Source organism: Vanellus vanellus (genome assembly GCF_965231255.1).
Source record: "Vanellus vanellus genome assembly, chromosome: 1".
NCBI lineage: Eukaryota > Metazoa > Chordata > Aves > Charadriiformes > Charadriidae > Vanellus > Vanellus vanellus.
Genome location: NC_138905.1, coordinates 4,013,597 through 4,039,981, shown reverse-complemented (window position 1 = coordinate 4,039,981; position 26,385 = coordinate 4,013,597). Strand labels below are relative to the sequence as shown.

Sequence of the window (26,385 nt, the reverse complement as noted above, 5' to 3'; positions counted from 1 at the left end):
TATAGTTGGAAACCACTGTTATGTACTTTAAAGCTTTAGACTGTAAATGAAAACAGAAGGCTTACGTTATTTCTGCTTTTTCCTACAAGGTGCATGTCTTATGTAGTTCTCCATATTGGAGGCTGGAGAGTTTTCTGCACTTTTCTAGAAGGAAGGGGAAGTATTTGGGTAGTCACAACCCAGGTGCATAGATTAAACAAAAGTATCCCCAAAACACCAATAGTGAAAACAATCCCAAAATTACACAAGAACTGTGTTAAGTGCACTGAATGTCAGTCATGAAAAGCTATACTGCTATTTATGTGGGCCCTGGTGAAATACCCAAGCAGTAAAATGAAGGCTTGTATATAGTACTGTGTTCCCAGGTGCATTAAGCCCTAATGCAGTTTTGGATGAGGATGTAGACATCTGGCATTGTTGCCTTCATTAACATAACTTTGATTATGCCCTCTCAGGCCTTTTTATAATGCAGATATGCCATGCATTTTGAAATGCCAATGCTTATTCTGGAAGAAAGTGGGAATAGGTAAGTGGATTGCCAAATTCAAGTCTTGAGGAATAATGCTGGTACTTCAGAGGATTGTGTGTACTGTGTTTTGGAGGTTTGGTTTACAATTCCATAGTTAAGGTGGACTTGATCTCCTCTGCTCTTATAGGGCAGACACAATTTTATGTGAATGACAGTGTAGTCCGTAAAGCCATAGAATTTATTTTGGTAACAGAATTATGGACTACATAAAAATAATTATATTAAAAAAAATTCTTTTTCGTGATACATCCTGTTTGTTTAAACATTCATCTTTTATTTCATTTAGATAAAGCCTTCTGAAGTTTTCTAAAGAGCCTGTTTTGGAAATAATAGCTAAGCAACCAGCATGATTTTTTTTTTTTTTCTCTGCATTTGTCTTCTCTTTGGCAAGTGAAACATTTTTTGAAGGAAAATATTAGTGAAATGGTCCTTATTGATGTGTTACCGCTGTGAAACCACTCTGTAATTTTGGTTGTATGTTATTTTGCTTTTCCTTTCGTAGGAAAGGAATTCTACTTACTTCATTCCATTAGATAAGTGAGAATAAATATGTAGATTGGGTAGAGTGGGAGATTTGGAGCAGTAGGCACAGTGTGCCCATAGTATATGTGGGCAACACAGTGGAAATGATGAGGCTGGTTCAAAAGCAGTGTGGAAAGATGAAAAAGTTGAAGTGAGAGCAGCAGACACGAAGAAGGATGCTGTTTTGCCTGAGGAAAACACTGCTATCCATAAGATATTTAAAGACAGGACTTGTGTACAAGATGAGGAGATCTCTGAAACAAAACACAGATGGCTTCTAAGCTCCGAAATACAAACATCTGCTGAATCCTGGAGGTTACTCAACTTCACAGTGCTTTCACATTTGAGAGGAAGACTGTATGCCTACCCTGAACAGACCAGCCCTAGCCTGAACAAACTTACAGCCAGCCACCGTGTACACTGAGCTGTGATTCAGAAACTGAGAGGCGTGAAAATTTTAAGGTCTGGCTTTATAATTGTGCTCTAAGTGGTCCTTACGAAGTGGACAATGCTGCTTGCAGATAACTAAATCTATGGTTACTACGTAGGGAAGTGACGTCCTTTTGTAGGAAGCTTTTGAGGTATCTTAGGACTAGAATTTTTACTTTTGAGATGAGTCCTTCTTAGTTATTGGGTCACTGATTCTCAAATACACTTTCAGCAAGTTAGGGGTGGTAGAAAATTGGGAGGGCAGTGGTTGATGAACTAGAGAATTAGGACTGTGAGTCAAAGGGACCCTGATAGGCTGCAGGGAGAGCCTTGTGAGGTTCAGCCAAGACAAATGCAGAGCCCCGAACCTGGGATGTAACAGCTGCGTGCAACAGCATAGGCTGGGGACTGACCGCATGGAAAGAAGATTTGCAAGGCGGTAGACAGCTGAATGTGCGTCAGCAGTGTGTCCTTGTGGTGATGAAGGCCAACCTCCTGCTAGGCTGTATTAGCAGAAGTACGGCCAGCAGGTTAAGGGGAGTGATGGTGCCCCTCTGTTTGGTACTTGAGGCCACATCTGGAGTACTGTACCCAGTTTGGGCTCTCTGGTAAAATAAGGATGGTGACAATCTGAAAGTGAGCCCCGTGAAGGGCAACCAAGGTGGTCAGGGGCTGGAGCACATGATGTGTGAGGAGATGCTTAGGGAGCTGGTTTTGCTCAGTTTGGAGAGGAAAAGGCATATAGAAGGATCTTAGAGCTGTCTTCAACTAGCTGGTGGGAGAGCATGAAGAAGATAGCCAGACTCATTTTGGGGGGTGCAGAGGGAGGAGATAAAGGGCAATGGACATGTTGCAGCAATGGAAATTCTGGTTAGATATTAGAAAAAATAAAATCTTAATGAAGATGATCAGTCACTGAAGCAGGGTCCAGACAGTCTAAAATATCCATCTTCAGAGATCCTGAAAGTGTAACAGAATACTTCCCTGTGCAACCTGGTCTGTCACTAAAGTTAGCACTACTGTGAGGGGTTTGGCAGAGGACTGATGGACCAGATGACTTGCAGAGTTGTTTTAGGTTGGTAATTCTTTCATATTCTGTGGAGAACTGTTCTAGCAGAGATGTGGAAATACCATTTGACCAATGTGTTTAGTTAAATATGTCACCATGCTTGGTATGTATTCATTGTGCCTGTTTATTAGAAGGTAAAACCAGGGATGCTCAGGCATACCAAACATCTTTTCTTGGCCTGGCTTTAGCAATTTGCAGCATAACAACATCCTGATCAGATGAGGGAGACTACCAAGAAACCCACCAAGGATTTCTCTACACAGAGAAGATGGAGTTAACAGAAGTTAGAAAAGTTGATTTTGAGAACATACCTGAACCTAGACTGAAACTACTCCAGGATTTTGGGTATTTAACATGGATTGGAAAGGCTGCTTTCTGTAGTCTTCTGAAAAATAGAACTTAAGGAGGAGAGGTTGACAGGAAACATAGTAATTTTGGGGAGCATATGTTCTCTTATACTTTGAGGAATGCTCTGGCACCTTCTAGTCTTCCAGAGAGTAAGGGAAGAAAAGAATTCAGACATTTTAGAAACATTTTTGACTGAGCCAGCAGTTTGGAAATATTCACAGAACATATTTAATTCAAAGTGTTGAATTTGTATTCAAAATAAACGGAGAGCAGAGAAAGTTAAGATGCTGGAGGAGAAATTTGACTTCATAAATGTAGCTGGTAAAAGCTTTGGATAAATAGAACTCCTTTCATGCTTTTCTTGTTGCCTTGCAGGTAGGTTTGAAAATTCTTCTGCTCTGTCCCTAAAGCAGAAGAGAGACCTGCTTGAATAAAGCAGCATCAATATTGCTGTGTTACATATTGCTCAGATATAAAGGAAAAATCCTTCCCTCTGCTAGAGCAAGATGCCCTGCTTGCATCTTGAGTTCCCTAGTGCTAGTAAAGTAGAAATAGTTATATTGATGTGAGACTGCTGTGCTCCCCTCAAGCTTCCCACTCCTGCTGCCTTGGAAGGTTGTGGTCTCTTCTCTGTGTCTGGCCTCTTCTTTGATTGTTTTCTGGTATGTTGTTTAGGTGGCAGTGTCTGGGAGTGCTGGGCACGCATCCTGGGTCCGTCCTGCACACAGGATGAAACAATAACCCTCCCCACAAAATCTGAATTGACAAATAGAGCAGAAGGTGTGATACCGGTTGGGGAACAGAGTGGAGTTCAACTTGTTTAAAACAAACAAACAAACCCCGACAACAACAACAAAAAACCCAAAACCCTCAAACTATTTTTCCTTACACCATGGGAGAACAATTGCAAACTTTAGAAGAGCTGTGAAAAAATGTTTTCTTGATGTTACCAGCAACAGATACATTTATGTGTTAAGAAATGTTCCTTTAAAAATACAGAAACTTCCTAGAAAAATATGTGTACAGTTCTGTAATAAGACTAAAAAATGATAGTCCTTTTCAACCTAGGTAGTGATGGAGCCTTTCTTTCATCTGAGCTACAGTTTTACATCAAGATGAAAAATAAGTTTGGCACACTGTTCGTATACACTTGTGTTATCACGGTTGCTCTAGGACTCCGGGGATGCTCTCAGCTCACACTAGCTGTATGATTGTACTCCTCTTTCAGTGCTTACATGCCATTTGATTCTGTCAGCTTGATTTAGGTAACTTTCAAAATCTGAGTTTTCATCAGATTCATTCAGGTTTGCTATTAAATTTCATCTGAGACCACAAAGCCTTTACAGGCAGGCATGACGTTTTGGCAAGGCCCCAATAGGATACTTAGCTGGTGCCAAATCTTTTATTTTTCTCGGCTATCAATGAAGCTGTTGTGGTAATGTGGGTTTTGTGAGCTGTGAGAATTTATGCGCACAAAGGGACCTGCTCTTTGCAGGGAACACTGGGAGCCCTGAGTCCAGGAGGAAGGGTAATTAAAGTTAATGAACCAGGGTAACCTTTCCATGGTGATGACCACTATCCTGATGGTAGGTAAGGGTCAGGGACTATTCCCATTTTATAATCGTGTTTCTAACTCTGCTCTTTAATTGGTGTTGGATTAGAAATTGGCGATTACCTCCATAGTAGAACTGGTTTGTGGATTTTAAAGGAGTTTTTCAAAGCTCTGCAAGTCTTCAGTGGCCTGTTCTTGGACTTGGCTTTGTGTTGTGTTTTAATGCAGTCCAAAAATGAAGTATTTTCAGCATTTGAGACCAGATAGTGATGTTTCTATAATAGGAGCAGCTTAGTTATCTCTCCATGCTGAACACAGACTTCTTCCTTAAATATTTCCTGTGTTCAGAGGCTTCATCTTGTTTTATCAGCAAGTCTGAGAAGCCTTTGAGCTTGCTGTGCACGGAGTGATTGTGGGTTCAAGGTAACAGGCTCTAAAGATGGGCCTGAAACACTGACTTAAATCTTTAACTCCCTTACTTGCTTTTGCGGCATCAGGTGAGTTACTTTTATGCAAGGTGTTTCCCTTGAAGTAAATCTCATCATTTAGGTAAATTTTTCTTTCTAAGGGATAGACTAAACAGAAGAGCTTTGCTTCTGCTGCTATCTCAGAAGTCTTTCTAGTCTATAGGCCAAATAGGGTACAAGCTGAGATGTCTTTGATAATCTAAAATGCACAGTATCCAAAATGTTAAATATTGTTCATTTGTCTTGCTTGAATTTTAATCAGAAGGCTGTGGATTTGATTGCCCCTTCTGCATATGTAGAAATAGAAAATGGCTTCTTGAGAATTAGCTGTTGATCAATCCTGAAAATTTCCATTACTAAACCAAACCACATTTCTTTGTCCTGGTGACTGGTTCCATTCAAAGAGGAGCGGTGTGTTAAGTAAGAATTGGTTTCAGTTTCCCTTCTGATTGTCTGTCACAGGTGTTTTGTAGGTATTAGCCTGCTTAAAGGCATTGTTTTCTTAAAATAAAATTAACATGTTCTTCCTTTTAATTTATTTTTTTTTTTTAATAGAAACTGTTTATTTGTTTGGTGGCTGGGATGGAACTCAGGATCTGGCTGACTTCTGGGCATATAGTGTGAAGGAAAACCAGTGGACCTGTATATCCAGGGATACCGAGAAAGAGGTACGTTTTGCAAACATCTGTATTGTTAATAATGTATGAATTGTTGCACAGAAAAATGCCGTGCTTCTGAAGTGCTTGTATTGATGTATAGTGTGCAGTGAGAGCCACAAAATTCAGACCTTCAAGTTCTGAAGACTTTTGAAATGCTTACATTGGGAAAATGTGAGATGGATGTGAATTTGAACTGTGAAGATTACTGGAGGGGAAAGGTTTATTTCTCAACAGCAGCTGACTGATGAGCCAAAAATCAGTTCAGTGAGTAGAACATGAGTTAAATAATTTGATAGGACTGAACAACCAGACTGACTAATAAGCATTTCAGACCTGATGCTGGTGTTGAGCTTCAGAAACAAATTGCTTATTTTTTTTTAGTTTCTGTAAAAAATGTGACTAGAAATGGACAACTAACAGACGGAAATCTAGAGGACAGGGTAACTGCCAGAGGCCACGCAATCCCGAGAGCTTTCTTGGTATTCATTTGAGCCATTTTCCTTGGCCTGTTTTGCTCAGTATTTGACATATGAAATTGCTGAAATGAATGTAGCTTGGGTTATAGGAGGTAACAAAAAAGTCCAAGACCTTTGGCTTTGTGTAACTCATTTTACTGTATACTGTGAAATGTTAAATGTCCATGTGGTTACTGTGTTTTGAGTTAGTTACTTGTTTGTCAGAGCATAACTTCAGGAAATTCTTGCAGCTTCTTGAAGGTATGAAAAGTGTGGAGCTTCCACCACTTTTTGATAAATTCAGGAGTTGGTTTCCCCGACTACTTGAAAAAAGTTTAAAAGCTTCTTATTTCCCATTTGTATTTTTCTAGTTTCTTGTCATAGCTTATTTTGTGAGCTTCTGTACCAGATTAAATAACACTTTAGCTTTGCCATTTTTTCCTGGCAGAGGTGTTTAGAAGTTGTAATCAAGTAGGGCAAATAACCTGAGCTGAAAAAAAATCTCACAGTAAGGCACTTCCCGTAGCCTTCAAATCTCTGTGTGTGTCATGCACTTACTGTTTCTAACATCCTTTGCAAAATGGGCAATAACAAAACTGAACATGGCATCTATCATAATAGAACTGTATAAAGGTAGAATTGTCCTTACATTTTATATCCTTGTAAGTTGTTTTTTTTTTTCTCTTATTGTAAGATAATTTTTTTTTTTACTGCTTTCATAATGGCTTATGTCTACTTGTATGTTTACTGATATGATGCTGAAGCAGGATTTAGTGTTCCAGGGTCCAGTCCTGTAGGCTGGGCTTGTGTTGCTTCTGTGTTGAACCATGGGCTTTTGCTATTTTTCTCACTGTTCACCCAACACGTAACCCTCCTTAAGGTAAGGAGGGGGGTGTGTGTGACGTTATTACCAAGGGGAAATTGGGACTCATCTCTTTTGTCGACTATATGGTAAAGATAAGCAGCTAGACCTTCTTTTGCTTTGTCTTCCTTTATAAGGAGGTTGGGAAAGTGAAGAACAGCAATAGAAGAGGAGGCACAACAATTTTAACTGTCTCTTCTTTCACATTTTCTTCTTGCTTTGTAGCTACTTAGTGTGTACTTTTGTCTAACTCAAGATGCGGTGAAATAGGGCCCTCCTGTCAAAAAGGAGTTACGGTGTTTTCTTCTTGCACAAACCAGCGTGGGTAGTTCTGGTGTTTAAGGGATTAATTTCCTTTCTTGCTGGGATCCTGCCTCATCCAGTTGAGCTTCTGTAGAGCTTGGGAGGCCTGGCTGGGATGCAAGGCATCAGCAGTGCCAGGAGCAGCGTATGTTTTCTCTTCTAGTTCCACATGCCTGACTCTAGCAGGGTAATGCTGGGATGGAAGAAAGAAGGGATATGCAAAGGAGGGCTGTGGAGGAGACACAGTAGAAAGTTGTGACTTGATACAATAAAGTGGTTATAAAGGAGGGGGAAAAAAAAAACATTACAGGGTGCAATGGAAGGTCAGGAAATTCAAATGGAAGATGGGAGGAGTCTTGGGCTGAGAGGAAGCAAAATAGGGGAATTGGAAAAAAAAAAAAAAAGAGTGAGTTGAGAGTTGAATGTATGGGGAATTTTGAAGAAGAGACATACTTAATAGAGAAAAGTGCAAAGAGTTGTGTGTGGCTTTAGAAATGGAGTTCTAGAGGATGTAGGATGTATTCTGCAGTGGAGTTCAGAAGAAGGTTTGCCGAGGCACTGGCTAGGGTGTTGGTGACTTACTGAGGTACAGTGAACTGGTGGTGGCTTTACTTGCAAACCAGCAGTGGTGGTGGTTTTTTTTTTTTTGGTTTTTTTTTTTTTTTTTTCTAAAGAGATCTGGATAAAACCTGATTTAGAAAAGAAAAGGTCAATCTCAAATGTTGAGAAGTAAATTAAAAACAAAGACTCCAGATGTTTCTTTAATAGGGACATCAACTGTTCACAAACAATTTGCTAAAAGGAAATGTCTGTTGACATGGAATTTTAAAAAATATTCACAGTGGATTCCAGTAGAACTGAGTCTTGGTTTTGTGTTGTATTGTGCTTGTTCTGCTTCTAGCTCTTTTGTTCTAATTAATCAGTGATGGTGGTTAAATTAGCCACTCAATAATTAAGCTTGGATAAGAGCAGACCATGATAAAAGTTGCATCTTATCCAGCATTATTGTAGGAGTAACACACAGTGATGCTTTTGGGATAAAGGTACTGGTAGCTTCTGTTGCAATGCCAGATTATCATCGTCTTCCCATTGGCATTGCATTATAAAAAGTTTCTGTGACCTTTTTAGTAAATTCTGTTGCTGCTATTTATTTGCCAGTGAGCTGGAGAAATGTCCCTTTGTCACCTGAAGTTGCATTTGTGATTTTTAACAGTTAGACTACCAAAGCTAATTTTCCATAGCCCTTTTTATGTCACGAAAAAGCGCTCACAGCGCTGCCAGAGTAGTCGATGACTTACAGTCTTAAAAAGGGGGTCTAGAGGTCCTGCTTGCAGTGTTGAGCTGAACCTCCAGTGTACATACCACAGCTGCTGATGGACAAACACACCTCAATTAAAACTTCCCCACCATCCCTTCAGTGTGTGGATCCGGCAAGACTCCTGCAATCCTTGTTGAATCCTTCTCCTCCAAGCCTGCATCCTTCCAAGGAGAAGCACTATGGAGCAGCTCATGACCTCTCAATGGCACCCATAACTTCTGTCCTTCTGTCTCCTCTGTGGAGTGCTCGAGTATGCAACAGCTCTACGAATCAGTTGGCACGAGGCACAGCCAAAACATGTAAAGTCTAAGAGCCTTTAAAGGTTTTTACCCTGAACCAAGTGGAATGTTGTCTCCAGGGTTTATTAGTGATTGTAGTTCAGTAGACCTTTTCAGGATTTGGGAATAAATAGTTTTGAAAAAACAAACCTTGTAATTCCTTGGGCATTTTGATCCTAGGCCAGTGTCAATTAATAGAGAAATTTAATGTTCATGTTTTCGTGTCTAATATTTCCAGTTTCCAAGCAGCAGCTTTCTCTTTTGAAGGCTAATTTAGTGAAATTCAGTACAGGAGGACAGTTTAAGTGAACCATAGGAAAGACTTCGGTTGGTGTAAATTGATAGTTATGTGCATTTTTAAATAGGATCAAAATGCTGAGGGATGTTGATGCCTCTGGAGATACATGAGAGTAAAACAGCATGATAGTTGGCATATTTTGTATGTCATGAGTATTTCTGTGCTGTGGCTCAGTATTTCCTAGAGACATGGGAAGAGAGAGAGGATCTCATTCAAACAGTGTGTCACTGCATGAATTGGTAGATCTGAAGTGCATATTTGTAAATGTGGTATGTTGACTCATCCTTATTCCGGCTTTTTTTAGAGGAAAATCCTGCTCACAAATCAGCTCTGTGAAGGACGTGGAAATTGTGTAAATGGGTTAGGTTTAGGTGACACTGTGTTTCTCAAAAACTTTTAAAGTGTTTTTTGCCAAAGGCTCTTAGGTAGAAGTGAAGGTCTTGTCATGGGTTAACTGGTTGAGAGGATAAATCGTTTCTCACAGTGAAGCAAAGTGTAGGTCAACAAGTGCCTACTGTTCAGTAGGTTCAAAATGGTTTAGAAAATCGGTATATTGTAAGGTGACAGTTTGCTGCTAACACCAAGTGCTTTTCCAGGTTACTGAAAGTAAAAGCTGACAAGTGTAGAAAGATCTCATAATAGCGAGAGCCAAGGTGAATTTCATCTGCTATTGTATTTCCAGTTACGTTTTCTACTGTGTCTGCATGCATTTCTTAACATTTGTTGACATGGATGAATTTACCCAAAGCTTCCAATGTCATACAAGCGTTTCATGCATTTGTAAGAGTTTGTGACACCTATGACTGGTATTTTTTTCAGTGTGATGCAGAAATATGTAAGCTTATCTATGTAAAGCTTTTACCCTATGCTGTTTTGAACTAGTCTCAAATATTGACTCCTTTCCACAGATGGTGATGTAGTTTGGAAGATGCTTGAGGAGTAACTTGAGGGTTTTTTGTTTCCAATACTGTGATGTTTATGGACTTGAGATCTAATATACTGAATCTGCCGTGTCCTACTTGTGAGTAGTTCCAGTTGTACAGATGCTCAGTTGTACGAGATGCCTGGTGCCACAAAAGCACATAGGGAGAAAGCAGCTGTCCCCAAAAGCCTGCAATAGAAACTTGGATACTGCAGATATACCCCTGAGCCAACTTCCTAAATAGCGTAAATGCCTACAAAAGTAGGGACAAAGAAGGCAGATGCTGAAGTGAACCAAATGAAAAGTATTCTAGGCTGATCCTAAATATCACGTGCTAATGTTTTATTTTCCTCCCTGCTTAGTAGCATAATGGTTTTAAAATGTTCTAGCCAGTATTCTTCATCCAAAATGTTCGCGAGAGATTTTCAGATATGCCTGACTAACTTCTCTGTGATTTCCACATAAGCAGCCTGAACCAAAAAGACCCTATTGAGGGAAAAGTACCTCAATTATTTTTTTTATATAAACTTTTTTTGAAAAGGTTTTTGGCTTTTAAAGGTAACTTGTCTTATGCTACCTTGTGTGCTTAAAGAGCTCAGTCCTCTTAACCCTTGTTTATTTGTCTTTTTTAACTTTGACATTCTTTTAAAGAAAAGATCATCCATATTTTAAAACAGCTCTGGGTCTTAAGTTATTCAATTCCATCAGTAAGTGCCTGTAGTTCATGCTTCCAGCTTGAAAAAAAGTGCAGAAAACCAGCCAAACTTCAGTTTATTCCTAATACTGAATGTTTCAATGTGCAGAGGTTCCTTTCCTCCACACATCGATCACAGAATTGTCAGGGTTGGAAGGGACCTCTTGAGATCATCTAAGTCCAACCCTCCTGTCAGAGCAGGGTCACCTACAGCAGGTTGCACAGGACGGCGTCCAGGCGGGTTTGGAATGTCTCCAGAGTGGGAGACTCCATCACCTCTCTGGGCAGCCTGTGCCAGTGCTCTGCCACCCTCACAGGAAAGAAATTCCTCCTCATGTTAAGATGGAACAGGTTTGTGCCTGTTACCTCTTGTCCTGTCACTGGGCACCACTGAAAAAAGCCTGTTCCCATCCCCTGGCACTCTCCCTTTAAGTATTTATAAGCATTAATAAGATCCCCCCTCAATCTTCTTTTCTCTAGACTAAAAAGACCCAAGACCCTCAGTCTTTCCTCATAGGAGAGATGTTCTAATCCCCTAATTACCTTTGTAGCCCTTTGCTGGGCCCTCTCCAGCAGGGTCTTCAGTTCTGGGCTCCCCAGTTCAAGAGACACAGTACTCCAGATGTGGCCTCACCAGAGCAGAGTAGAGGGGAAGGATGACCTCCCTCGACCTACTGGCCACACTCTTCTTGATGCCATTTGCCTTTTGGGCCACCAGAGCACATTGCTGGCTCATGGTCATCCTGTTGTCTACCAGGACTCCCAGGTCCCTTTCCACAGAGCTTCTCTCCAGGCGGTCAGCCCCCAACCTGTACTGATGCATGGGGTTATTCCTCCCCAGGTGCAGGACCCTACACTTGCCCTTGTTGAATTTCATAAGGTTTCTCTCTGCCGAATTCTCCAGCCTGTCCAGGTCACGCTGTAAGGTGGCACAGCCTTCTGGCATGTCAGCCACTCCTCCCAGTTTTGTGTCATCAGCAAACTTGCTGATGATACAATCTATCCCTTCATCCGGGTCATTGATGAATAATCGATACTGAAGTCAGTCTCGTAGAGAAGGGAGTACTTAAATAAATGCATTATGCACGATGTTCTGAAGGCTGCAAAACTTTGGCTGTCCTGGAGCTTGTCTGTGTCGGTCTTCAGATTATATGTGGATTTCCAAACCATCACAAAACCTTTAGTTGCGAAGGGTGCAGCTTGTAAATGGCTTTTACACCTTTAAGTAATGCATCGTGCACAGTTGATTTGTGGCGTTTATGTTCTGATAAAAATCACCACTTCGGCTCTAGCTTATGTTGAGTTTACTGCTCTGATCTCTGATCTGGAATGCAGCTTTATTTTATTTCTATGACTTTATTAGGAAGTTATTGCATCATCCAGTGCCCTGTAAATTGCAGATGAGGCAGCATACACAGACACGCTAGGGCGGCTGTGACTACATCTAAGGGAAGATGACACATCATTCAACTGCTTAAAGTATTACAGAATTTTCAGGTATGATTTACTGAAGTGATGGATATTGGTATAAGGAAAGTTGATTTATATCCTTTTGGGTTTTAAAGACAGAAATATGCACCTGTAAGACAAGAGCCAGCTGGAATCTGTGGAACTCTGCATTTCACACTGAATGCATGGGGAAAAGGATTTTAAAGAAACAGGAGAGTATGTGGGGGTAGAAGGTGGGAGGAAAGCTGTTTCTCTTGCCAGCAAGGTGAAAGTAGCTTCATACACCAGTCAACTTTGGCTTAGGAGTGGAGTAGTCTCTTATTTCAGCTAGGCTGTGAAAGACTTCCGTTACATTAACACTCCTCAAGCTGTACAAATACAGAAATCCCTAAAGAAATATCAGTTATCCCAGTATGGTATCGTAAGGGAAGCATTCTGAAGTAGTATCACAGACAAATCCTTAGCTAAATTTTCTGGGTAATTACATGCTTGAAAAATATACTAAGTTTTTGTGGACCTTACTGCTAATAATGAATGTATTTCTGTCACTGTGTTTTGGAGATAATTAGGACTTAAGCCTTCTAGACTGTCTTGAGAGCATATACTGGCAGAATGAATAGTGCATTGATATGTTGAGTTCTCAGGCCTGAAAGAGCTCAGTATGTTTAATAGGACTTAATCCATGAATTTTCCACAGCATGTACGTGATGAAGCGTCGCTCTCGGGACGGCCAGACTTCCCTCCTATGTCCCCAGTGGCTCACCTACTACAGGTGTCTTAAATATGATCTGGATCCGTCAACAGCTCTGCCCGCTGTTTTCAGCTTCACTGGGCTCTGTCCCCACAACTATTTCCAGTCATCTTCTTCCTTAGCATCACGTCGGGGTCACCATTTGTGGCGATTGAAATGCACGGACTCCGATATGCAGGATCAAAATCAGCTTTATTAAGCAAGTGTGCTCTTTATATACTTTTCTGCCAAGGCCAGTAATTTTCTATTTTACTTGTTTACACCATCACGTACTCTGAAAGATCACGTTCCCACTGAAAAGGGAATCTCTCTTCCCTGTGACCAGCACCTCCTTATCTAGGGAGTAGCTTCACACAACTTCATCATCTGCCAAAACAGTGCTGCAGCTGCTTATTCCTCCCTATTAGTTCTACCACACTTAACCCTTCTTTTGCCTCAGTCCCCACAATGAAGATTTTACTGACATTGGGTTCGGGGACTATTGGGTTCTAGTCCTTGCATTGCCCCATGTATGCTTTGTTTTCAGTGCTCTGTCTTTAAAAGCCCCTCCGTGCATGCTTGCTGCTGTGTTTTATGCTTACTCTTCTTAATATATGGAAGAGAAGGGTTTAGCATGGTGCTTCACAGGCCTCCAGTAAAAATACTTGCACTGTTTCTTGGCCAACTTTTCCTCTGTGTAGATTATGGCAAAATTAAAGATGCCTTGTTCTGAAACTGGTACAGTGGAGACTAGCTGCATGCTGCGCTTCCAGTGGTAACTGATGCAGTTTCTGCAGCTGGATAACTAAATTATGTTCTGAGAATAGGTGATATAAACAAAAAATTCAGAAGCTACATCTTTCCTCATCTGTCACTTAGTTCAAAAGAAACCATGGCAGTCCCTGTGGTTCTGGTTGTTTTTTTGTTTTGTTTTGTTTTTTTTTTTTCCAATGACGAAAATATTCTGTGCTGATATATGTATTTTTTTCTCTTGCCATGTTGTTATAATAGCTAACAGAGGAAGCCTGTATTAAACTGTACTTATTATCTGTATCCCTGAGATGGCAATCTCCTAGCCATGGGTTAGCCTGAGGGGAAAAACGATATAGCTACTTATATGACTTTCTAACATCTCTGGGTACAAACTACTCCTTTATCATCTGTTTAAGACTGTCTTCACTTACTCAGAAACATCTGAGAGCCTGTGGCTGTCAAAGTATTTAGACTTATGATGTCATGTTTATCTATCACCAGCTTTTCAAGGACAATTAATTAAAAAAAAAAAAAAAAAAAAAAAAACAAAAACCAACCAAAACCACTTCAAAAATTCTAGCCTTGCTGCATCCTCATCTTTGTGGCTAAACAGTCCATAAATGACTAGTTAAATTTTTTTCGGCCTGTTGGTCTGCAAGTGTGACTGTAGCTAAGCCGAATAGTTTGCGTCTATGGAAAAATCTCTCTTGGCTGGACCTTCACTAGTCATTGTTACTGGTAATGAGAGGACAGCGTGAACTTACGATGCATGAGAAAATGACCTCATTCAACATCCTGCAATTGTTAATGGGGTTAGTTAAATTCGGCACATGAGAGATGTTGTCCTGAGGGCCCATCTCTCAGAGTTGGTGAAAGCTCTGGTTCTGTGGTGGGTTGTCTGTTATATTTCATCAGTGTTACTGAAAGCAAAACCAAGTAGTTGATGTGTAACAAAGCAACAATTTACTTGTTAAAATTTAAGAAGCTACAATTTTATTCACATTTCGTCAGTGTGAGTAGCGCTTGGTTTGCAGGTAAACTGTGCCTTTTGTTAAAAATAACACAGTGTTGATGTCCTTTCACTGCAAGGTTGTCTTGTACTAGGGTATTACTTCAGTGTTGCTCTTGTTTGCGTTCGTAACTGAATCACGTAGGCTGGGTGACTTATTTTTGACTGTAAACTAAAGCCAAGACAAGACCTTCATACATGTTCCTGCAACCTTCTTCACATAAATGAAAGAATTATTTCACGCTGTTTGCATGCTTGAAGCTCTGGGAGGTTTTTCCCCTTCCCACTATTCCAGTTGCTTGCCTAAAAATTCTCTTGGTCATAGGGTGCCTTGGTTTACTGTAACGCGAGATCCATGGTGTTGTGCACTGCTGGAAGGCCTTGGTGATACCTTGGTGGGAGAGCAAGCCAAGTGTGAGCACATAGCTTAGAAATGACCTGGGAATGTGGCTCTCTGTGCTGGCAGTAACGCAGGAATCGGTTGCCAAAGCTGTTTCTGCACTGTAGGTAAACTCATGCAACACAGTTGTCAAAAGCAGAATATTGGTGCTTCGGAAAGTTCATGAGTTGATTCATAAGGCACACTTTACTTCTTTAGAGGAGCATTAATTAGGGTTCATCAGAAGCCGAGAGGTGATGCACTAGTTCATTCCGTTCTGAAAATACTCGGGAATTAGTGGTTTCTGCAATCAGGCTTGCTGGGAGACTAATTTTTAACAGGTAATCTCATGGGAGTAGAACATTAAGCATCTATTCATTCTCATAGCAATTTTCATGTGCTGCACTGAGCCTGTGCAGTGATGAACCTGTGCTGATCCCCGAAGCATGGAGCTGACAGTGAGTAGAGTCTTACGTAGGACTGGAAGGGATGGGCCCCTCATGGGTCATCAAATCCAGTCCACTGCTATCATAAGGATCATGTCGTATGATCTCTGAGCTTAATCATTTGACTTATAAGCTCATTGAACCGTCTTTCAAAAATAGAACACCGGGCCATTTATTTTTTATTTCTAGTCTAAGCAGGGAAAGTTTCTTTGTGGAAGGTTCAGTTTGAGGCCGTGAAGTATCAACAGTGAGAAATTAGGACTATCCCAAATGCGTGCATGCTTTTAGGAATGTAAAAAAAAACAAAAAACAAACAAACAAAAACAAACAAAACAAACAAACAAAAAACCCCAAACAACCAAGCTTCATCCCGTTTAATTTTTTTGTTTTCCCACCTTAAAGAGATGAATCAAAACTGTGTGCTAAAAGCTGCCTCTGACTTTAATCTGCTCCATCATGTCTGAGTCAGATGCCCAGAAAGGACTTTGCAACTAAATCTGTTTAGTTGCATTGCTATAGGAGGGTACTGGTAAGCAGATTAGCTATAGCTCAAATACTATGTCAACTGCCTGACCGAAGGCTATCTTCCTTGTCTAAGCTGTGGCTATGCTTATTAATAGTTAATTGATTGCAAACACTTATCAGAAACTTTTTGATATCTGAGCCTAATATTTGTCATAAGACATTTAACTGTTTTGTGTGAAAAATTATGTAGACCCGTGGCTTTCCAGTACTGGTCCTGGGGAGTTTTAAATATTGTTCTTAGCCAGGTTCTGATCTATCTAATAGGTTTCCCAAAATACTTATTGGCGGAATGTATTTAACTTGCATACTCTCAAAGAATATTCTTTACAGCTGGTACAACAGCTGTAAAAGTAAGTTGGAATATCTGTTATCTTCCATAAATAGTGGCAAGGATATCTTAGAGTGGAAATGCGTGGCTGCTGACCTAGCGTAACCGTTAGCTTCGTATGCTGCTTCAAGTTTTTACTTAAGGCAAACTTGCAGAATAATTGAATATACATTCAGCATCCAAAATGTTTTTTGGACTTAGGCTCCCGTCTCATGTTCCCGGAACCATCTGAGATCCCAGTTTAATCCTTTGCTGCATCTACCCCGTGTTGGTTTTTAAGTCTAGTGCTAGAGCTGTCAAGTCTTGGGCATGAAATGACACATGTAGCACTGATTTTTGCCATCATGCAGATTAGGAAAAAGTAGCTGGGATATACTATTTATGGGAAGGTCGTGCACGCTTAAACCCTAGTAGATAGCGCATACCCTTTGCTGTGTGCCTGTGCTGGGCTGCTCTGGCCACCAGCGCTGTCGTGATGCTCTTGTGTGCTTGAACATGCAAGACCCTGCTCCGTCTCGTGACTTGGTGCTCCTGGCACGTGGTTGGTGATCGCATGCGTGTTCGAAGCAATATATCACAAAGTAAAATGAGTGGAGGGTTTTTTTGGGCCAATGAGCAAGACAAGCGCCCTATGTTACTATAAAAAAAAAAACCAGTAGATTTCATTATTTTGTTAGGTTTCTGGTACTCTAGGTTATGAGAAACTTAAAATGCCTTCTGTGAGCAACTGTTTTATTCTGTCTATGGCTGTAGTTGTTTCTGTTGCTAAATTTCATAATCAACTGAAGCAAAGCAAATCATTTTGAGCTACAGCTCAGATTAAACATTTTGGGAGTACGCGTTAGCTGAAGACTGGCATTGATAAAGCGCTAACAAGCTCTAATCTTAAAAAGCGTATAGATTTGAATGAACGCCAAGAATAATATGCATTTCCTTTCATTTTCAAGATTGTGGAGAACTTTCCCTTTTTTTTGTGGGGGGGTGGGGTGGGTGGAGAAGGAAATGAATTATACTCTGAAACTGGGAAATGAGAGCAATTAATCTCTGCAGTTGTGTGTAGGCAGGAGGGACTATTTGTTGCATGACAGCCTGCTCTCAGAACTGGAAACAAAGTAGGTTGTTTGTGTCTTTTTATGTCCTCGTCCTAGTTTGCTTTAGGACAAGAGCATTTACCTCATGACGCTTATTTTTGAACTTTATACTGGAGGCAGTGTTCACATTCCATTCAGTCTTTTGCAGCACCAAGAAGGGAGAATTAGTCAGCTGTTCTTTGTTTTTATTTCCCTGACTCTTGAACAGGGTCCAGGCTTTCTCCTGAGGTTTTTCATCTGGATCAGTCTGAATAAAACAGATTTTCTTGCAACTGAAAACCCTTTCTTTGCAAAAGGTTATGATAACCAAAGGAAGCCAAGCTCCCCCAGTTCTTGTTTGGGGGGTGGGATGGGGAGTGGAACTGGCTTCCCGCAGTCCTGTTCACATTAAAGCGGGTTCGTAGGACGCTTATTTAAAAACAAAACAAAAAATGAAAGCTATCATGTTTGTGCCTTAACGGAGCATGCCAGAATGCTGTTGCTAAGATGATGCATACTGATTCTGGCATAAATAGTTATTTGAGCAGACCCTACCCTAAGGAGTTGAGTCCCAATCCTTTCTCTCCTGTATAGGAACAAATCAATTATTCTAAGGAGGCAGTGTTGTCTCTCGGTGCTGTTGTGTTGCTTTTTGAAAACGTTTTGTAAGTTAGTCCTTAAGTGGGATAATTGCTTTCAGCATTTGCAAGTTAAATGAAGAAAGCTCTAATTAGATTTTATAAAGTGGCTTAGCATGTTGAGAAGGCTTTTCATAAAGTATACTGTGTATTCACTTGGCGTTGCACAATTGAATTTCGTTGTAGGGCTGACGAAACCAAAAAATCCTATTTGGCCTTGGTTGCTCCTGGGCGCTTAAAGGATTGAAAGCCTGTCTTAGGTGCTCCTAGTTATACATACTCTCTTCCTTTCCCTACCATCCCACCCTCATCGGGGCATTTGTCTGTATTAGAGACAGGAGGAGTTGCATCAGGACCAACCTGTTTGAGGAAGGGTATCAGCGTAGGGCGTAGAAGCTTGGCATTTTGTAGCACTTTTAAAACGGGGCCATGGCACATACTGTTTAATCTGTCTTAGCCATTAGTATGCTGTGCTAATTGTACGGTGGTGCTGGGTGGCAGAGAGCCATTTTGTTCAGGTTAGTCTTAGCTCCGTGTGGGCACTTATTGAGTTGCACAGAAACCCAACGCTACCCATGCTTAGTAATCTTTGGTATTGTTTGGTGTCCTGTAGGTTAGAAATGTGATATGCTAATGCTTTACTATTTCCACTGCGGCCTTGGCATAAGTGGAGGAACTGGCCAAAGCAGCGTAACATATTGCTTGCCATCTGAATAAGAACTTAGCCTAGTCACAGGCTTCTTTCACGTGTGGTTTCTGCAGTGTGCATGCCAGCCGCTTCCTGATGAGAATTGGAAAGTGTCCCCAAAGCCGGTGTGTGTTCAGACCGTTTGGGCGCTGTTGCTGCGTGTGACTTCTTAGTTAAAACAGACTCTAATATGCACTCTGATCAGGAAGCAGTACCTCTACTAAATCAGGTCTTGAAGCTTCATCTGCAGAAATGTAGATCCCACATGCTAACAACTTTGAAGACACTTCAGTGAAACTAGATCTAAAGAACAAGTACTTAATGAGAAGTTTTGCATCGATTTGTTATTACTTCAGATAACCACAGGGGCAGGTGATTGCAAACTGGTCAAACTGGTCAAAACTGTTATCTGCCTTCTGTTCTGCTCAGGAAGACTTGGGCTTGTTTAACCTTCTCTTGTTGTTATCAGCGTGCAGGTGAAACTGTCTTTATTAGCTGCAGGTATGTTTGGGAATGGTGGTTAGTATGCTTAGAGGAGTAGCAAATACAATAGATGCTTTTTGTGTGTCTCCAGCTTATCTTTGATGATAAGGCCCAAATTTAAGTAAGGGTATGGAGATGTCTAGTAAGATCTGCTCACCTTGGGGCGTTAAGTCATGGATTGTCAACTGGCCTACGTCCTGGCAGGAGGGGACAAAAAGTTGTTCTCCTGCTCTCTAACCATACTCAATCTCTTCTACTGTAGGTTAAAAAGAATGATGTCTATTATGGTCAATTTTTCTCACTTGTTGCTTATAAGGAGTCAAGTTCTTTGAACACTTCTGGAATCAACAAACTCTTTCCCATTTGAATTTGTTCAGTCACTTTCTCCATGACAAGTTGTGGCAGTGTGTTCTTTGTCTAAACAACAGGCTCGCTATTGTAACCGCATGAAGTACATGTCTTTGGATGAACATTCGCAACCGCCCACAGGCTCTTGATTCACTTAACCACATGTGCCTTGAAGTGTTTTATTCATTTTCAGTGTCTGCCCGTATCTGTCTTGTAAATGGACTTTGTGCCCCCCTTTGAGGTATATACATACTACAAGGACTTCTGTAGTCAAATTGAGCAGCCCTTAAGTGAACACAGATTTAGGCCTTTCCCCTCTGCTACCTTAAATGTCAAACCAATGTGTACCACTGTTTAATGAAGTTATTTACCCATATTGTTAAACATGTAGATTAAATTGGAAATTTTTGGCAGGTTCCATGTGATCTTATAAATGGTATGCAGGAATAACTCCAGTTTTCTTTGAGAAAAGATTGTGAACTGGATGAAGTTTTCTTTATTACAAGAGAGTTCATGCTGTGGCAAGCTCTGCAACTCTGGTGGAGTTGAAGTTTTAAGTGAACTTGAGGTGATGAAGTTTCTGTGCCTGTATAGATGAAGTGATCAAACTTAAAACCTTTAGTAGCCCTTCAAAAAGGCAGATATTACTGTGTGAGATGTGACCAGTACATAATTCATGAAAAGATATTTTTCCTGAATTCTTTTCTCATTTTAACATAGTCTTAGGAGTTGAAATTTTTATGTTCTATACTTAGCCAGTGTAGTACCTGTGTTGTTGATGCCAGTGGCTTGAAACTGATACTGTAGGTACGAAGTGTCTCAGCCTCGTGTCTGCACTCAGACAAATTTCAATTGATGATGCAGCCTTCAAGGCAAGGCAGGTCTGGAAATTGCTAAATTGGAGATTTATTCCTGAAGGTGCCAAAGACATTATTTGAGCAAATTTGGTAGGATTTCCTTTAGTCCATAGAACATAGAGAGGTGAGGGAAAGGGGAAAGATACTTAAATCAGCGGCTTCTGTTAAAGAACTGCGATGACCTGACAAAGAGGGGAGAGTCAGGAAGCACAGGTAGGTCTTAACATTTCTTCTAAACCCAGCTGTGTGAAGGCAATTATGTGCTCTTTGGCAGAGGAACAATGGCATATCCTTAAATGTCCCATCTGCGTAACTGGACATGAATTTTGTCTTCTGGGGTTACTTTCTTGTGAATCGGGGCAACCTTTGTGAATACACAAATTGGTACTTTTCATGCAAAGAAACTCCCCTTTGTGTTTGGAATGGGGTCCTTTGGAAGGTGCTACTTTATATTTTCAAGGAACAAGGTATGTTGCTGCCTTCTCTGTCAGACCAAAGGCAATGAATGAACTTTTGCTGCATTTCAGGATTGTATGCTAATATTTCACTTCTATCGGTACTTTTCTCAGAAAAGAAAATTATCTTAATTACTGTGAAGTAACTAATCCTCAAAGCTGTAATCATTGCCGACATAATGCTTCATATTTACAAAATATGAACAATTCAGTTTGCCTCTTCAGATTGTCATTTGAGTTACTGTAAACAGTTTCCTGTAACTGTTGTTTAATCAAGAAATTGAATTCTGTAACATGAGTAGTAAAGTCTTTTGACTACAAAGATGTAATGCTTCCTTTCATATTTTATCCAATTTAGTGAAGTGGATTCCATCAGCGTATTTTAAGTTTCGGCAACAATTTCAGTAGAATTTTACATGAAACAGTACAATTATGGAAAAAAAAATCTTCATAAGGCAGTATTTGGTAGCACATGGAGCAAATGTGCTCATTATTTGGCGTGGCATGGCTACTTTTCTTTAACTGTGAGTCTTCTAATAAATGGTGATTTGCCACATCTTTGCCTACTTGCATAATCTTTATTTTTAAACATATTTTAACAGTTTGTTTTTGTCTTTCATACCTTAGTCTTCTGTACATCTTACTTTTCTTTGTCACTTGAAATCTTACCAGTTTTCATGTTGGTTTCCAGACTCTCAAAGTTAGCTAGCCAGCCTTGTTCTAGCATCCTCATTTATGAAGTGCCAAAATTATACAAGCAAAGGCCGAATAAACTATAGAATTTGTCTGTAAGCATGATGGCAGTTTTTTTTTCTCTTGTCTGATATTTTGCAAATAAGGCTTTGCACACCTTGATTTCTAGTATTTTGGAGTACAAGAATATCAGTCATGTTTCAAGATGAGTGTACGAAGGCTCTCAATTAGATCCAGGAAGCAGAAAGGATACTGCTCAGTATTGCATGGCATCGTTGTAATGTCATTGAATAGATTACTCTATGATTAAACTTGAGCACTCCTGGATGGATAAGCACTTAATAATTTAACAGGGACCCTCTGTGTTACTCTTGAAGATCATAACTCAAGGCAGTATTGCTTATCGTGGGAAACTTTCTCGTAGTTGGAGGCTGGAATGGCCATATCTATTTGTGAAGGACGGGGAGTGTTTTTGTTACCTTCAAAGACCCATTACGGGATATGATTGCTTGTGGGAGTGTCTGGTTATGATCTGTTAGAAAACAGCCTATTAATAAAACAGAGGCTCTTGTAATAGAGCACTTCTTAATCTTCTTCCTATGTAGTTATTTATAGGCTGTGACATCTTAATTTGCCTCTCATGTGCATCAACTTCTGTTATTTTAAAAGATCAAGTAGCTTTCACACGCCTCTGAGAATCACTTCTGGAGGAAACAGTCTGTTTTCTAAGGAATCTTACAAAAAGGCTTCAAGGCATAAGTTTGTTGTAAAAAATGCATTTAAGGTTTTTGCTGGTGTCTTTTAGAAAAAGACAAAAGTTATGGAATGTCCTGTTATATAGATACTTGTATATTAATCCTGTATTTTTCTGATTACAAGCAGATTTTCTTGAATTCTCAAAGGATTTCCAGTTGCACAGTACTTATTTGCCCTTAGTGAGTGTGCAGTGACCTACCTGGAGCAATATTAAATACATTATTCTCTTTATTTTTGTGGTCATTTTCTTCATTAGAGTGGTCCTAGTGCCAGATCCTGTCACAAGATGTGCATCGACATTCAACGACGGCAGATCTACACACTGGGACGCTATCTGGATTCCTCCGTGAGGAACAGCAAATCTCTAAAAAGTGACTTTTATCGCTATGACATTGACACAAACACATGGATGTTACTAAGTGAAGACACTGCAGCGGATGGAGGTCCAAAGCTGGTGTTTGATCATCAGGTCAGCTACACTTAGTGCAAGTTCTCAATGTTTGCTAATCAATTTTCATCATAGCCTCCTGCGATTTAGAAGTGCTGTACCAGGTAACATAGCAGTGATGAGGAAGGCTATGATCTGCACTCAATTAAATTCTAATAGCATTGTTGCCTGATGCCACTGACTGCTGGTATTCTAATCAAACGAGTCAGAAGAACCTCAAAAACCTTTGCAAACTAATTCATTTTATTAAGACACATTTTATTAAAGCTCAAAGCACAGTTCATCTGTTTTTAATCAATCTTGTTGAGCTGGATTTGCAGATCTGCCTACTCAGAGGGCGTTGGGGAACAACTTGCAAAGCTGTGTGTGATACCTTCAGAAGAATACTATAAGCAAGCTGCTGAAATGAGGCCAAGAGGATCAGGATTCTTTCAAAACTGGCTATCTTTTAAAAATTTGTAGAAAGTGCTTGCTTTGTAGACATTGAAAGATGTGAAAGGAGTGGCTAATATTTTTTTTAAAAGCCACGCCTTTCCATGTGTTCAAACGGAATACTTTTTTTTACTTGTGTTTAACAGCTTTTGTGTACTTGGAAAAGGTATTTTGTTCTTAATTGATTTTTATAAAGCGTAACTGAGAAATAGCACATCGGTACTCATTTTTAACACAGCCCAAGAACTGATTTTATTGGTTCTAGCTGTTTTGTAACCAAATGTGCTGTTTGCCAGCACAATGTGTGTTTCTGCTGACACTGAAAATGAAAGATGTGTGTTGTCTGCAGAACAAAAGCCAATCAGTCTTTCTGTTCTATTAATAACGAATACCAGTCTCCCAGGTGTTGGAGAAAAAGCAAAAGTAAATTGTCAGCTGGCAAGGCTATGCTAGGTACCTTGTTTGCCTACATCTGAAATGTTGTTTCTTTTTTCCCCTGCTGTCTCTTAGGAAAGAATGTTCTCCCTGAATTCTTTATCAATCTGCAGCTCTTCCTCTTCTCTCTCTCTGTACCTACTGTGATAGCAGTTTTTGTTTAACCTTCACAAAAATGTGCCGCACTAGAAGCGTTTTGTGTAGGCTTTGCTGAGTAGCATCTCTATCTTACTGTAATCTTGTCTGTGGTTGTTCCCCCCCCACCCCGGTGTTTTGCAACACTGTGGTGCACTGTGTCTGAAAATATCATCCGGAGTCAGGGAATTTTGTTTGATTTGTACTGCGGTGCATCTCTTGTGTACCGTAACGTGAATTCAGGCTTTGAGGATAAATATATTTCTGCTGCAGTATCATCAAAAATCCTTGGCCAGGTTATGGCTGTACTTTATGATGAAGTAATGGGGGTAACAGTAAATATATGCTTGGAATGGAATCTGAGTAACAAACTGCAGGACGGTTTTGGATGGGTTGAATGGTGGTCAGTAAATTTAGCGGTGACTTTTGAATTTTTGCCTTGTACGGCCATTGTGAAAGGTGATATTCTGTTAACTTCGACAGAATTGGCTGTGGATCCTGGTGAAAAACTCTAAAATGTTTTTTTCCTAAAATCAGCAGCCAAAGGCAATTTTTTTTTTTAACATGATGAAGGGTGCATGTAGCATTTTTTTTCTTTCTTATTAAATAAGCAAGTTAAAATTAGACTTGCATTTTAAATAAAGGACTGTTTTCTGAGATTAATACCTGTCAACTATGAAGACATGTATTCTTTTCTGCTCATTAGAGGTTCAGGAGATGTGCGGAGTACTGCCTTACTAGGTATCGCTAGCAGGGGAGGGATGTTTAATCTTAAATCTTAGCATTTTCAAGTCTTAATGTGCTGGCTTAAAACTACTTCTGTCGTTCTTACAGATGTGTATGGATTCTGAAAAACACATGATATATACCTTTGGAGGCAGAATTCTGACCTGCAATGGCAGCGTTGATGACAGCAGAGCCAGTGAACCGCAGTTCAGTGGGTTGTTTGCTTTCGACTGCCAGTGTCAGACATGGAAACTTTTGAGAGAGGATTCCTGTAATGCTGGACCTGAGGATATCCAGTCCCGAATAGGACACTGTATGTTGTTCCATTCTGTAAGTATCTGCACCATACTTTGATTCGTGATGCCTGACTTTAAGGAGAACATCTGGTTTTGATTTTTCTCGCAAGTTTGAAGCTCTTTAATCTCCCAAGTGGTATGTTGTCTCACTTGATTTTATGTTTGCTGACATTCTGGTGTTTCTTTGGTAAGTGCAGGTGGTATTAATTCAAGTCTTGGAGCTTTCATGACTTCAACTGAATAAAATTGCAAGTAAAAAGCAAGGTGAATTTTAAATAGTTGATTTTAACCAAATAATGATAAATAGACCCAGAGGCCATGTTACAATTTGATCTGAAGAGAGTTTTTCTCTTAGAGTTGATAGAGCATCTTAGGACCTTCTGGTCTAGTAAATACCCAGTGTGGTTATTCGAATCGTAAAGTTGGCTAATGCAGGAGCTTACTGGGTGTGTATTGAGATGCACAGGTTTCATATTCCTCTGTGCTAAGCTGCTGCTTGTCTTGAGCAGCTGTTAATAGCTGGGCACAGATGGCATTGTGGGCACTTCATCCAGAGACTGATGGAAAGGCAGAGGGATGTGGGGAGAGAGGGCTATGTAGTGATTTTTTTTTTTTTTTCAGTTGTGCTTATCAACCATGTTGGCTTAGGTGCAGGACATGGGAACTGTGGGGTGGTTTGCTGACATTAAACTCTAAATTGGGGGTGGGGAGGAAAAGAATTAAAATTAATATTATGGTATTCAAGTGTTTACTGATACCCCCAATTGAAAACTGACCAGTTTGAACAATTTACTGAGTTTATTTCTCTTTAAAATGAAAGATCAGAATTTTTATAGTGAATGTTGTGCTTTCAGAGCTTCCAATTTAATTTTTGTTTTGAATGGCACTCTAAAATCTGGTCAAAATAATATCGCCACACAAATTTCTGCAGTGGTTCTAGAGGATTTTTCAAGTATGTGTCCGTGGTAAACATAGGAATACAGGTTTCTGTAAGCACAGGTCATGGAAATTTAGGGCCTTTGCTATTTTTTCAACCATTTGAAAGAAAAAATAATCTGCCTCTTACGGACTTTCCACTTGGCAAACTTGAAAGAAATAATAAAGCTGTTATTCTTGGCTTGCTGCTTGCCTGTTCTGAGTTTAGTAATGAGCTGGTACCTGGATGGTTTCTCCTACAGTCCATCTTTTGTTCCTGTTTTTTTTTTTTTTTAACAGCAAAGTTATGACCTAATGGGTTTTAGACTCTGAGACTGTTAATTCTTTAATATTAACCTTGAAAAATGAATTGCTTTTTTGATATTCTGAAGTTAGAGCTTGATCAGGCAAGGCTACAGTAGTTAACTATGTAAAATCTGCCTGGTCACCCTCAGTCTGAAACTCTGTGTTGGATTCAGGTTTGTGGTGTCATTTAGATCATGAAAAAGAAGTCTTTAATTGTATTTGTAAGAGGCTTTTTGGGGTGGAGACGCTGTGAGCCCTTAATGGTTTAGCTCTTGAAACTGAGGAATCTTGAATTCAAGAATCAAGAAGATCAAGAACCCAATCAAGAATTCTCAAGTTTTTATTGAGTTTGAGAATAATAAACTGTTCTGCATAATTGT

The 26,385-nt window shown here is 40.0% G+C and overlaps 1 protein-coding gene across 1 annotated transcript in view; it reads left to right on the top strand.

Annotated features, from left to right (window-relative positions):
- MKLN1 (muskelin 1) overlaps nucleotides 1-26,385 on the top strand; it is a 100,158-nt gene that overhangs the window by 47,156 nt on the left and 26,617 nt on the right. The window contains exons 9-11 of the mRNA XM_082493680.1: nucleotides 5,472-5,584; nucleotides 22,569-22,781; nucleotides 24,597-24,818. Of these exons, the coding sequence (XP_082349806.1) occupies nucleotides 5,472-5,584; nucleotides 22,569-22,781; nucleotides 24,597-24,818 (548 nt within the window). The remainder of the gene's footprint in view (nucleotides 1-5,471; nucleotides 5,585-22,568; nucleotides 22,782-24,596; nucleotides 24,819-26,385) is intronic.